This window comes from Adiantum capillus-veneris, unplaced genomic scaffold, assembly GCF_014529385.1.
Source record: "Adiantum capillus-veneris isolate H3 unplaced genomic scaffold, ASM1452938v2 Hic_scaffold_325, whole genome shotgun sequence".
Lineage (NCBI taxonomy): Eukaryota > Viridiplantae > Streptophyta > Polypodiopsida > Polypodiales > Pteridaceae > Adiantum > Adiantum capillus-veneris.
This window is the reverse complement of record NW_028221436.1, coordinates 2,869,294-2,882,125: the sequence shown is the minus strand read 5'-3', so window position 1 is coordinate 2,882,125 and position 12,832 is coordinate 2,869,294. Positions and strand designations below refer to the sequence as shown.

General features: G+C 42.5%; 1 protein-coding gene across 1 annotated transcript; it reads right to left on the bottom strand.

Moving 5' to 3' along the window:
* Nucleotides 1-1,482: 1,482 nt before the first annotated feature.
* Nucleotides 1,483-1,896, bottom strand: LOC147417095 (uncharacterized). The gene has a single exon (XM_086507824.1). The coding sequence runs from the start codon at nucleotides 1,894-1,896 to the stop codon at nucleotides 1,483-1,485; it is 414 nt and encodes a 137-aa protein (XP_086363950.1).
* Nucleotides 1,897-12,832: the final 10,936 nt, after the last annotated feature.

Genomic DNA, 12,832 nt, shown 5'->3' with positions numbered 1-12,832 from the left:
GATGGGAGTTTGTTCTCCTCCCCTTCCAAAGCCGGATTAGAATGATTAATGCTTTTATGATCCCGTATATTGCTTTCCTCAGCCACGTGCTCAAGATGGCTAAGTGTAACTGGAAAGAATTTTCAAAACCAGTGAAAAGGTTTCTTTGGAAGAACAACACGAAAACCTCCCGGCCATGGCAGCGGGCTAGATGGGAGGTAGTTGCTTGCCCGGTAGACCAAGGAGGGCTCAGCATTCTTAATCCTGTATCCCATGCTGAGCCCTTTGTGACAAATTTATGGTCTCATTGGCTAAACAGGACCAAGCTTGGGCTATCATGACCAAGGAAATGCTAGATGCAGTAAACTGGGATCGAAAGGGGGAAAGTGGAAGGGGGTTGTGATGCACGACAAACTTCTCGCCCCGAAGTGGTCTTATCTAGATCTTAGATCTAGTGGACTCTCAAGGGAGCTAATGAGGAAGTGCAAAAGAGTAGCTGAGGTTTTGGAATGGGGGAAGCAAACAGATACTTTAAGAACTCCATTTTGCACTGGTCCCCTTGGCTTTCTAAAATATTGGGGCCACCGCAAAGCCCCTATTGGATAGAAATGGCCAGGAATGTGAACAATAAGGGGCTCGTTCGACTAGAGCAATTCTAGGATGGCAACAGGAAGTGCTGGAAAATTGCTGACTCTTTAGCCATCCAATTTCAACTGAATGGCTTTGAGATCTTACTAGTCTACAAGGTGATGAAAGAGCTTGATAAGGTGGTGATGCCAATTTGTGAATCCAACTTTGAATGGGATGCTTAGAGATGGCATGGGAGTAGCCTCTTTTGGAAACCACATTCTAAAGGCATTTACCATGCATTAATGCAAAAGGCTAAATTTAATTTGAGATAACAGAAAAAGCTACATATATCATCCTACAGACACAACCAATTTAGCAATTATCACTTACTTCCACTTATAATTTCAAAACTGTCAAAATGAGTAGAATGCAGGCTTACAAAATTATTAGGAGTGAATTCTATTCACTAATTATAACTACCCTTCGGACTTGATTTCACATCAAAGAAAACCTTAACATAACCTTGATGAGGTTATATTCAACTGTCACAAAATACTTCTTGAAAACAATCTACATAGAGTACTCCCACTCAAGGGTTAAAAATTACATTCTCTACTATGATGATAGTTCGCAAAACCAACTCCTGCGAGTTTAACTTGGAAAAAAATTGCTAGAAAACTTGAATTTAGGCTTACAGAATGATGGAGAAGCGACTGTGAACTTGTGAGCCACACGAGGGACAATAAAGCTGGCCGTTTTCGAAGGCTTGTTGCCACAGTTGCACACAGTTCTCACAAGTTCGAAAGTGATCACAAGGGAAGAACACTTCTATTTTCTGTGCAATCATGCATATGTTGCATTAGGTGAGATCTTCCATAGTGGAAATCAAAGAGCTAATGTCTGCCTGCGCCTTCACTATCAGCTTGGATTGTTTCATAAGGTCTCACCTTGCTCTAAGCAAAGGCTTTTGAAAGCTGCCGATTCCGAATTTTGACGGGTAAGATCTTCTTTGAAAGTTAACAGTTCAGCCTCAAAAATCCTCTTGTTCTGCATGTTCTCTTCCTTGATGGCCTCCTCCTGCGTTGAAAACTCTTGAGCAAGTGTCGTCTTTACCGCGTCACATGCATTCAAATACATTTCAGGCAAAGCATCATTGTTTTCCCAAAAAAGGCCAATGGTCTTGGACGGTGATGGAGAAGAATACACATCATGAACAAGCTGTTTGGACAACTCATGCACACTACCATGGACAGTATCTAAGAAACCTTCGCGAACGGCCTGGCGGATTATTGGCTTGGAAGTCAATGCAACAGATCCAGCGACAGCATCAACTGCGAGAGCTTCCATTGTTTCGCGGGGAGAGGAGATGGAAACCAGCGAAATATTGCCGCACTTAGACGAGGGGAGAACAAACAAAAGCAGATATGGAGCTATGAAACGCATATCAAAAGATACTCAAGGGAATGTTCTAGAAGTAAAGTGTATTTTAAAAATAAGATCAACATTACGAGTCTAAAAGAAAAAAAAATCAAAATGGTCTTTTTTGGGAAACTTTGATTTTTTTTCTTTTAGACTCGTAAATGTTGATCTTATTTTTAAAATACACTTTAGTTCTAGAACATTCTGTTTGAGTAGCTTTTGATCTGCGTTTCATAGCTCCATATCTGCTTGAAGCAGAATTTGCAAGTTATGCGGAATGGAGCCGGAGACAGAATTACACTATATATGCCACTGCACAGTATACTATGAGATAGGTGGGCGTTTTCATTGCCTCTTTAAAGAAGGCTTTGGACCTCTAGATAGAATCATGCAATACCAAGATCAAAGATGCTTAGGCTTGTACCTACTGGAACTACATCGGCACAGGGATAATCTAGTGAGAAGACAAAGAACACTACAACCTCAGAGGCAGATCACAGATTTCTTCGAATCGAGAGAAGCAGGAATGGAAGGGGAAGCAAGAGGCCAACAGACAACACAAAGGAGTACCCACATTCATACCAAGGCACCCTAATTGACAGAGTGATTGAGCTTAGGAAATCGAGACGACCACGACCAAGATGCAGAAGCACACTTCAGAGGAGACTACAACAAAGGATTAGAAGCATTCTAGCCAGACACCCAGAATGCTCCTAAGAAGTTTATTTAATACTTTGTATTTAGTTTTTCACATTTACCTTCACACTTAGTACTTTAGTACTAAGGTACCCAGACATTGTAACAGATTCACCACTTTTGTATCAGTTTGTTCTCATAGGTCAATCTGGCCTTTTGAAGACGTTAATATAACATTTCATTTCTCTCTCTCTCTCTCTCTCTCTCTCTCTCTCTCTCTCTCTCTCTCTCTCTCTCTCTCTCTCTCTCTTGAATAACAAGTCTTGAGTTTGACTCTCCTCGTCGAATAGATCTTTAAGATCTCTTGGGATAAATGTGTCCGGCCACTATCGCAAGCTCTAAGTTGAAGTTTGAACTGTGTCCGACCAATGTCCTCCTACGCTCTAGGTTGAAGTTCCATGGCCTAGGATTAGTGTAATCCCCCTATAAATTTTGAGATTGACCTCTAAATTTGAATTTGAAGGTGAGAACACCTTCAAATTTAGTCAACATACCTCTATTTCCCATCTATAGGTTTCCCTACCCACAAATAAGTAGAGTAAATCCCTAAAAGCCAAAATAAATAATGGGTTTTTATCGGGCAATTTACTTGAGATGACATACCTCTAACACCCTCTTTGCAACTCATAGTGTAGAGAAATAGTGAGACCAGTCGATGAAGAAGATGAAGTAGCACATAGGCACCGACAATCAGTGACGAATAGTGTATGGAGTACACACCATGGGATAGCATTCAATCCAGTAGATACAACTGGTGCTGACCCTGATGCTATCTGATTGACCAATCAACAATGGATTGGTGCATTCATGCATATTGTTTTAGATACAACTGAAAAATTGACCATCTTCTATTAATCCTTGATTAGCTGGTAATAGATCGCTATATCTACCTCGTCAGAGCATTTGTATCATTAGCAAATTGCTGCACTAGGGATGTGGGATACCTTTTATCTTGCCTGCCTCCAATTCTGCCTGCACCAGCCATCCCAATGCATCATAGCATACATCATACAATAAGGGGCAACATGGCAGCCTGTCTAATGGATTTTATCAGAGGAAAGACATCAATAAGATTACCATCTCTCTCTCTCTCTCTCTCTCTCTCTCTCTCTCTCTCTCTCTCTCCTGCAGACCGCAAGACAGGACGAGGGCGCTCTCTCTCTCTCTCAGGATACCACCCATCAACAACTGTTGAAATACGAGGAGCATGATTTGACAAATCTCCCAGCTAGACACCAGGAGGACATGGATACAGCCAGCACAGGAGCTGGGCACAAAGATGGCTTTCTACAAAGAGCATCTCCTTCAGCTTACGGTTGATGGTTTTGTGAGGAGGCCCAGATACATGGACACCCACTTGTCTCATGGGCTACGATGTGCTATCGGCCAGATACGCACATCTTCACACCAGCTGCGGATCGAGACTGGGAGATACAGTGGAGTAACAGCAAAGGCCAGGACATGCCCCTGTGTGACATCGAGCCTCACAGTTGCACTACACATGCCACTGCCCCGTCTACTACTACTAGATACGAGGCCACTTCCATTGCTTGTTCAGAGAGGGCTTTGGACCATTCTCCAGAGTCATGCAGTATGAGGATCAGGGATGCTTGGGTTTTTTTTTGCTCGAGCTACGCAGACACAAAGAGAGCCTGATGAGAGGAGAGGCTAGCCAGTCTCAGAGACAGATCACAGATTTCTTTAGAGCTACCACTGGACACCCGGAGGAGTTACTACCACAGCAGAGCTCGTCGTCTCACACCAAAGGCACACTGTTCGATCGAGCGACTGAGCTGGGGAGATGCAGACACCCATGATTGTGGAGGACTACACAGCATCGGTGGAGGCTGCATCAAAGGATTCGGATCACTTTGGCTCGACATGCACGACGCTTGGTCAGACTACTGACCATGGAGGAGATTGATGAGATCCGCCAGCGAGACCGATGCTGGATCTTTTGTGATCTATCTATCCTAGCTAGCTTCTTAGTTCACACCTAGTAGTTTAAGATTCCATAGTAATTTATTGTGACATTTGTCATTTCATTTTTGTCATCTTGTTACTCTGACTTTGTATCAGATCCACCACATTGTAATTTTCTGGTCTCATAGGTCACTTTGGCCTTTTGAAGACGTTAATATAACATTTCATTTTCATTTCATTTCTCTCTCTCTCTCTCTCTCTCTATCACACACACACACACACACACACATGTGAACAATGATCATACACCACTCATTGCTCTCTCTCATGTATGTGACAATACTCATTATACATTGAAATCTATAGCCACAACATTAAGTTGCATAATTTAATTCAAACTTTGCAAATTGTGTGGGCTTTTAAGGGTGCATGACACATAAGCATGGTGAGTGCCACTTAATGGTGAAGAACGATCAACATGTAAGTCCCATCGTAGGATATTTTCATGAATAGAAAAAGTTAACCTGGGCATCATAAGCTTTTGACATATTGATTGCTTTTGATATACTTCATGCATCAGGTCCTAGAATTGAGCTTTTAAGTGTGAAACAGTTGAAGAGAGGAGATGGAATTTGAAGAAGTGAAAGAGTAAAAAAATAGCAACCAACAATCAAAATACAAGTGAACTTACATAAGGATATATTCTCATTTTGGTCAAGATGTATGAAAATAGGTGATTTTGTTGCATAAGATCGGTGTAATTTCCTACCCTCAAAATGCACATATGTAAGTATATGGTGTGAGGAATCAGGACATCAACCACACTTAGCTAGATATGTGGTGTGTCTTCTAGAAGCTCACTATGTTGTGGTAAAGTCATTATGCATGACATGCCAAGGAATTTTGTTGAAAGCTTCTATAAGAGAGAACATGCTATTGAGATCGAGGTAGCTGATTGGAATAGCTAGAATATTTGGTTCAAGAAAAGCTACATCATTGAGCTCTAGCTTGTGTGGAAAGAGTACTATGGTGGAGTTTGTAATATAGTGAAGCATTGAAACAAGTAACAAAGCTAGTCCATCAAAAGAAGCTTGCATGGACAATTGCTAGAAATTTGAAAATAGTGTAAAACTTGAAACCAAAAGGGTTTTTTTGTTGACAATCACTCATGCTATTACTTAGGCTTGGATGAAGTTTATGCAAGACTCAAAGAAGAAGAAGTTGGCCTTGAGCTCGTTATTATACTTGCCAAACTTTGGCAAGTAGCTTCCACCAAGCGGTGTTGCTCAAAGAGTGCTAATATTTCTTGTAGCATAATATGGCACATGCGATTATGTTGAGGGTGATGGCATGTAGAGCTAAGGAAGGCATGCCAAGTTTTTATATTTTATTCTAGAGCTCAATCCCTCTATCAACACCTTGGTCCTGCAAAGGCAATACAGTGTAACACAAATAAACACAAAAGAAGATAAAAGCTGATGTCAAAAGTTGAATTAACTCTGCAAAAATAAAGCAGTTAGAACTGCTTGTGTTAGAGCCTAGTCCAAAAATAGTTAAAAAGTGCTTACAATATCATGAACGATTTCGACTATATGGCAAGTGTAATGTAAATTATGGCTTGCAAGCAACCTTGCATCACAACACATGCAGATGGATGCCTAAAAGCTTCATAACCCGCTCATTGCACTTGACTTGCTTTCTTCAGTACATTAAGCCAGAGTTTCAAGACATGGAGCTATACACTATCAAGCCACATTTGAGTTGCCTTAATACACTACTCTAAACATGCCTGAAGGGCCTATCTTTCCCCTTTCTATAACTTCACCTAACTAGATATTTGTGCATGTTCACTAGAAGCTCATGATGTTAAGCACTCTGTCAAATACACTAAGAAAGAATATAATTTCCTACATGATAAAATGTACAAAATGTTGTGCTTTTGTTAACAAACAGACTATCAGAAGAAACGTGTAGGAAACCAATTCTAATCTTAGATTTTCATTGTAAATGCTTAGCAGTAGATAGTTACCATTCAGTAATTGTGTTGGACCTAGGATTTGCTGTCTCTAACTAGTAACCACATAGCTACTATAACAAAACTCTAGAGGCATCTTGAGATTGCTTGTCCCATCGAGCAATTCTTAACTTACCATATAGAAACTCAGAATTTTGCTCTTTGTAGCTAGCAACTCTACAAACTTACTATATAGGAAACCCAACGGAGCTTATAAATTGCTAGTTTCATCTAGCAATTACTAACTTACCATATCAAAAATTTGGAATTTCCTACTTGGATCTAGCAACTCCACATACTTACCATTTAGAAAATCTAGAGGCATTTTGAATTTGCTAGTTCCATGTAGCAAACTACAACTCACCATATAGGAAATTCTGTAAAATAATAATTTTGCTAGATCCATCTAGAAAAAAGCTCTAAAGTTTCTAGTTCTATCTAGGAAGTACACAAAACGCAATGGGTGTTGCTATATGGTAACATGTCCAAAGTTCCTTGTGTTGAGCTCCCTCTTCCTGACGTACTAGCTCTGACTCGTCCTTGTTGCTTTTATTGAGCCAACCTCTCCCGAGCTAGTTGCTCCCTCGTGTCTCAAGTACTCTGCTTGGGTGGTCTTCTTGGCGTTAGGCTGCTTTGAAGTGACAGTTGCTCCCTCTAGTCAATTGGGTCCACTCGTCAGAGGTGGAGGCATTCCTAAGCATCTCAATTTTGTTAGCGCTTTTGCTCCTCCCAAGAGAGGTGTTTCTATCGGTTTCTCCCATTGCTTCTTCTCTGCTGCAATGACCAAGCAATAGCAAAAACCACTTGGCTAGATCAATTGAATTTAATTAGCCTTTTGATAGGGAATAGCTTGTGGAGCATGGAAGCCAAGTTGCAGTGTGGCCTTGTATGCCTTCTCTGTCAATCGAAATGGAAGTGCTGATGAAGCACACTCATTATGGAAGCTGTCCTCTTCTCTTTAATAGACTAAAAAGTTAGGAGCTCTATTGTGATTATGTCTTCATCTGAATAACCTACACGAGCATACACCAAAACCCTAAAAATGATAGTCAGAAGACCCCTAACCGCAATATTCACGAGAGAAGACAGACATGCATTTTCAAATTACTCAAAATCACAGAATCTAGGACTCTACAGGTGCATCTGAGAGCTTGCAAGCTCTTGCAACACCTTTTCAATAACTTCATATTGAGCCTTTAGCATAATTTCTTGATCATGGTATTCTTGCCTTAGATATTGCACTTCAACAATAATCAGCTCTGTAAGCTCCTTGCTTTGGCTTTGATTCTCAAACTACAAGGTAGCCTTAGCAGCATTTACTTCAACCAATTTATTCTCAACAATCTAAAGCTGCCCCATGATGCGATTGGCATCATTCTCTGATATGTGCATTCTCGCAGGAATCCTGTCATCATATAAATATGAGATGAAAAGAAATCAATGTTATTAAGATTGTTGCCTGCCTCGAGATGGAAAGGTCAGAATGGAGGGCCAAGTGGCCTCTCCCATGGCCTTGGGCTGTGCATAAGAGGAAAACCACTTTCTATGTGGTGTGACATGAAAACTGATGCCAGAATTGATAATCCAACTCTGCGCATAAACCTCATCCTATGCAACCAAAGCATTTGGAGCAAGATCCGATGTGAAGATAAGAACACCTGAGGGAGCTGCTGTCACCTCAGCATGAATCACTGCTGGCTTGGAAGACTCAACCACGTTGATCTCCTCGATCTTTTTAGTACACTTGCCTTTGTCATATTTGTCTTTTTTGCATGGTTTTCTGCTCTCTTAGAAACTACAACAATCCTTTTTGTAATGGCCGTTTTTATGGCAATAGTAACACTCAACATTTCTGGCACTTCACTCTCTACTATCGTTCCTGTTTTTGCTCTTGCTACGAGAATCCCGCTCTCTACTGTTGCTCTAGTTCTTGTACTTGTCATGACCTCTTTGCTTCTGTGAACTACCAGCCATATATGCATCCGCATGATTAGCACCATCAAGGGATTTGCAAACGAATCTCTTCAGTAAGCAATGCATGACGTCACTGAACACTAACTTTCCATTTGGAGCTGAATTCATAATGGATGTGCAAAAGAAATCCCATGAACTGGGTGGAGAGCATAACAGGAAAATAGACTTCAATTCGCCATCAAACTCTTTGAAGTCTTGAGATGTCAACTGGCTGAACAAGGAGTTGAGCTCATTTAAGTGTCCAGAAACTGTGCTACCTTCTTTCATGTTGAGCTTCATAAGAGTTTTCACGAGAAACACTTTATTAGACGCACTTTTGCTCTCCCATGCTGAACATAAGTTGTCCCATAGTTCCTTGGCTATTGTCTTTCCAATGATAGTGGAGAACACTGACTTGACTAGATGTAAGCATATCGTAGCCATGGCTTTTGCATCCAAAAGCTCCCACTGACCTTGTGTGTAGCCATCACCCTCTGCGTTAGCTTTTTAGTGGTTGTGATAGACTTTTGTTAGTTAAAACATCCTTCATGCGCTCTTTCCAGATGGTAAAGTTTTTACCGTCAAACTTGTAGATGAAGCACTCCTTCTTATCTGAAGAAGAAGCCATCGCTGACAAGAGGGTTTCAGGGTTGCCAAACAATGGCAAGAAGCTGTAGGAATTTGGGTAGAGTAACCTTTGTATCGGGGAAAAATCTCAACCGAAATAGGGCTCAAAAGTGCCAACAATGCAATGTAACGACTCACGAGAAAATTCAGCCTCCTTTGTATGAGGAGTCAAAACTCAACTCAAAATAGCATAAATGTGTCAATTGCACTAAGTGGGCATAAACTGTACACTGTCAATGTGAATAGACTGCCATACACGGCGTCAAGCACAAAATCCCAAGAGATACATAACCTATGGCAAGGATACAATCGGGTAACTCCAACCACCTATATCATCGAAGGTGTCTAAAACTCGAGCACACCCCAGCTCAAAAACAACCTCACATTGGACCCTCCAAAAGGCTTCACAGACTCAAGACACTAGCCACAATCTCAGAAAGGGCTCTTCCGAAACTCAGTCTCAGAAACAGTCGGGAAATTATGTGACTAGCAAAATATGGCTCGACAAAAGTCGTGCATAGCAGTGTCCGCAACATACATATATAAAGTCTGCAAATGTGACAAGATCCTTGCTAGGATCAAGCTCCCAAAAGAGCAAACGAGATGAAAATGACATGCATGCACAATGTAGTGCAAATCACTTGTAAACCGCGAAGAAACCACCTGTCGTAGTCGAAATCTACGTCTCGGCCGAAAAAGTACTCGTTGGCCGGATCTCCAATGCGTACACCACATATAATGTCGATGCTGACAACTCCGCCTTTGAGCAGTGTGCTTGGGAATCAAGGGACCGCAAGAGAGGCTGTAAGTTCTCTCTCTGCCGTACACTCCCATTGGAGCATGATGGAGTTTGTCGGTGAGTGCGTGTAGTAGGAATGTGTAGATAAGTCTGTGTGTCAACAGGAAGGTGCTTGAGCATCTCGTCGTAAAACTTTGTGCACGCTAACGCTTGAGAGACTGGATAACGTAGCGAAAAAGCACCGTCACTACCTGCTATCGGCTTGTGTGGTAGCGTGTGAAGCTGCCCCCGAGCTCTTGTATGTGAGCTATTGGGCATCAGGTCAGGTGTCGTTGTCGAATAGTCGATGTCACTTCCCCGCCGCCAGGACGAGGGTATCGCCGATTCAGAACCGCCCGTGACAGTTTCTTGTATGACTACGGGAATGGTCGTAATATCGGTAGAAAACGCTGGTGGATCTAATCCAATGTGAAGGTGCCGATAGTGCACTGATGTCGGATGTCGGACCAAGGCTATGAAGTCGAGCGATAAATGTCAATGAATATGCCGTAAGGACCAAAAACGGAGAAAAGAAAACAATGAGCCAATGGCGATAAGTCGATGACAATATCATGTCAAAATGGTAGGGAGAGGCTGAAGGTGGACAAAACTATGTGGGAGACTATAACTATGTCGGAGGCAATAGTCTCGGTGCCTAATTGGACTACCCATGTCTGAAGTTGGCCGCTCTAATATGGAGTGTCCGTCTGTGTGCGCCCCTAAATAAGCTGCCCTCTGCTTGCTTTAAATGTGCTCACGTGAATGTTGCTATGCTAAAATTGATTGGTGGGTTGCTCCCCTTCAGCTGACGAAGATTGCCTCCTAACACCACCAATTGAGTGCTCCTTCTACTGCTAAATTGCAGCCCGAATGCTTGTTGTCAGAGCTCTTGTGTTTGTGCCAATGATGAACTATTATGGCTGCTTGTATTGCTGTCTCGAGTCTCTCTTAGCCGCAAGCACTAAGCCCTTGACTGTATGCGCTGATGTAATTCTCCAAGATCCACTCTCGATTGCTGTTGGCTGTTTGATTTGCCTCCCAAGATTTTCTCTTCTCTCTACTCCTATGCTCCGCACATCATGGCTACCATGGCTAAGCCAAACTTCCTGCTCTCAATTCCAACTGTGCCGACTACTACCGAGCACTATCCCGCCTATGGTTGTATGTAGCCCTCGCTTGGCCGGATATGGAGCTGCACTGATCTAGCTCTCTCGAGCTCCCGGCTGGGATCTGAACTCTCCTCGAGCACTCAAATCTCCACTCCGAGCTCGAGCTCTCTGCGATCTACCTCGAGCTCACTTCTTCCGAGCTTCTCCTCGAGCTCCAAGCTTCCATGAAATCTTTGATGGATGAATCCTTTCCCTCTCTCAATCTTCGCGAGCTCAAGCTCCGCGCGAGCAACCCGTAGCTCTGATACCATTGATGAGTGCTTGTGAGCGGATGCGTGCGTGTGTATGTGTGCATACACCTACAAGAAAGGGAGTGTGTGAACTCATCTCGTGCTCTCTCTCTCTCTTAGCATGAGCACAAGGGGACGGCCAGCCAGCCAAACAGAATCTTACAGGAGCATGTGCCTACGTGGCGCATGCTTTTTTTGGCCGTGGCATTCATTCCAACCAATCAACGCGCGCCTTGCCAACGGCCTTCCCCTGATCCTCTCGCGGCTATTTCACATGCGCACCCGCAGTTGTTTTCTTGCCCTTCGTCAACCTGCCATAGCGCATGCAGCTCGTGCAGTTCTGTGATTGCAAGTCAAGCTTGCCTGCTTTCTCCAGGGTTCGCATGCCCAAGTGCATGTGCAGCTCTTACGATATCGAGCGCACTGTTTCCAGCTTGCATTGATTTTGTGATTGCATCTCGTCAGCCTGAAGCTTATTCTACTGCAATTATACCTGAGGTGATTAGATTGCTTTAATCGTTCTAACATTATAGCAATTCCATTTCAGCCCTGCTCTACTGGTGTAGATTATTACCTCAGGATTTAAGTCGTAATTAGGATCTCATATATGCGCAGCTCTCTGTTTTCCTGTAGCAAGGAGGGCTCCTACTGCAACGCCCACAATCCATCGTTGCGAGCTCCCACTGCTGATTGCAAGGCCAGGGCCGCCAGGTTACCAACTCATCTCGATCAATTTGTTGTCTTCATTTTATATTTTTGGCGTAACATCAAATTGTTGTCTTCAATCGTTATTTGGCTGCCTGGTATGAGTATTTGTTTTAGTGAGTAGCTCACTTCATTTTTAATTTGCATATTATCATTGATTTTCAAGGGACTAACTAAAGTTTCCATTGAAATTTTCTCCCATTGGAATTGTTTAACAAATGAAGCTTATATACATCCACACATACAATCTTCATTCGTGAATTTTTTTTGCTTTCCATAGTTGCTTACCAAATGGTTATGAAGTCTCACATACACAATTTTAACATTTCTATGATACTTGAAGGATACATGCTGTTCAACAAACACTATTAAAAATGCAATGAAAATGTTAAAATTTGTTTTATTGCACTATAACGTTTTGTGACTTGGACGGATGTGTGGGTGCCAGGGTGAACAATGAGCCATTTTAATGTCCGCATTCCCAAACGATCCCGGGGGGCACTAGGCCAAATAACGTTCAGGAAGAGAGTGAGTCTAGGGAAGAGGACGTGGTCTTGAGCACGCAAGTGGGGAGTGATGCGAGCTTTTGAGTATTCTTTAGGACGAAAACTGGCTAGATTCCCAAGTTAATGATTCTATCGGGGACTCCCAAGACCATAGTGCAACTTTTTATGATCCCCATACACTCCATGTGTCTGCGACTCTAGGTTTCCCCCCTAATTTGCAGCCTATTGCTCCAAATGCCCAATTCTTAGCTCCTAGGGTTCCC

Bases quoted from the DNA above. Each gene is read 5' to 3' on its own strand.
- LOC147417095 (XM_086507824.1), bottom strand. From the start codon at position 1,896: ATGGAAGCTCTCGCAGTTGATGCTGTCGCTGGATCTGTTGCATTGACT.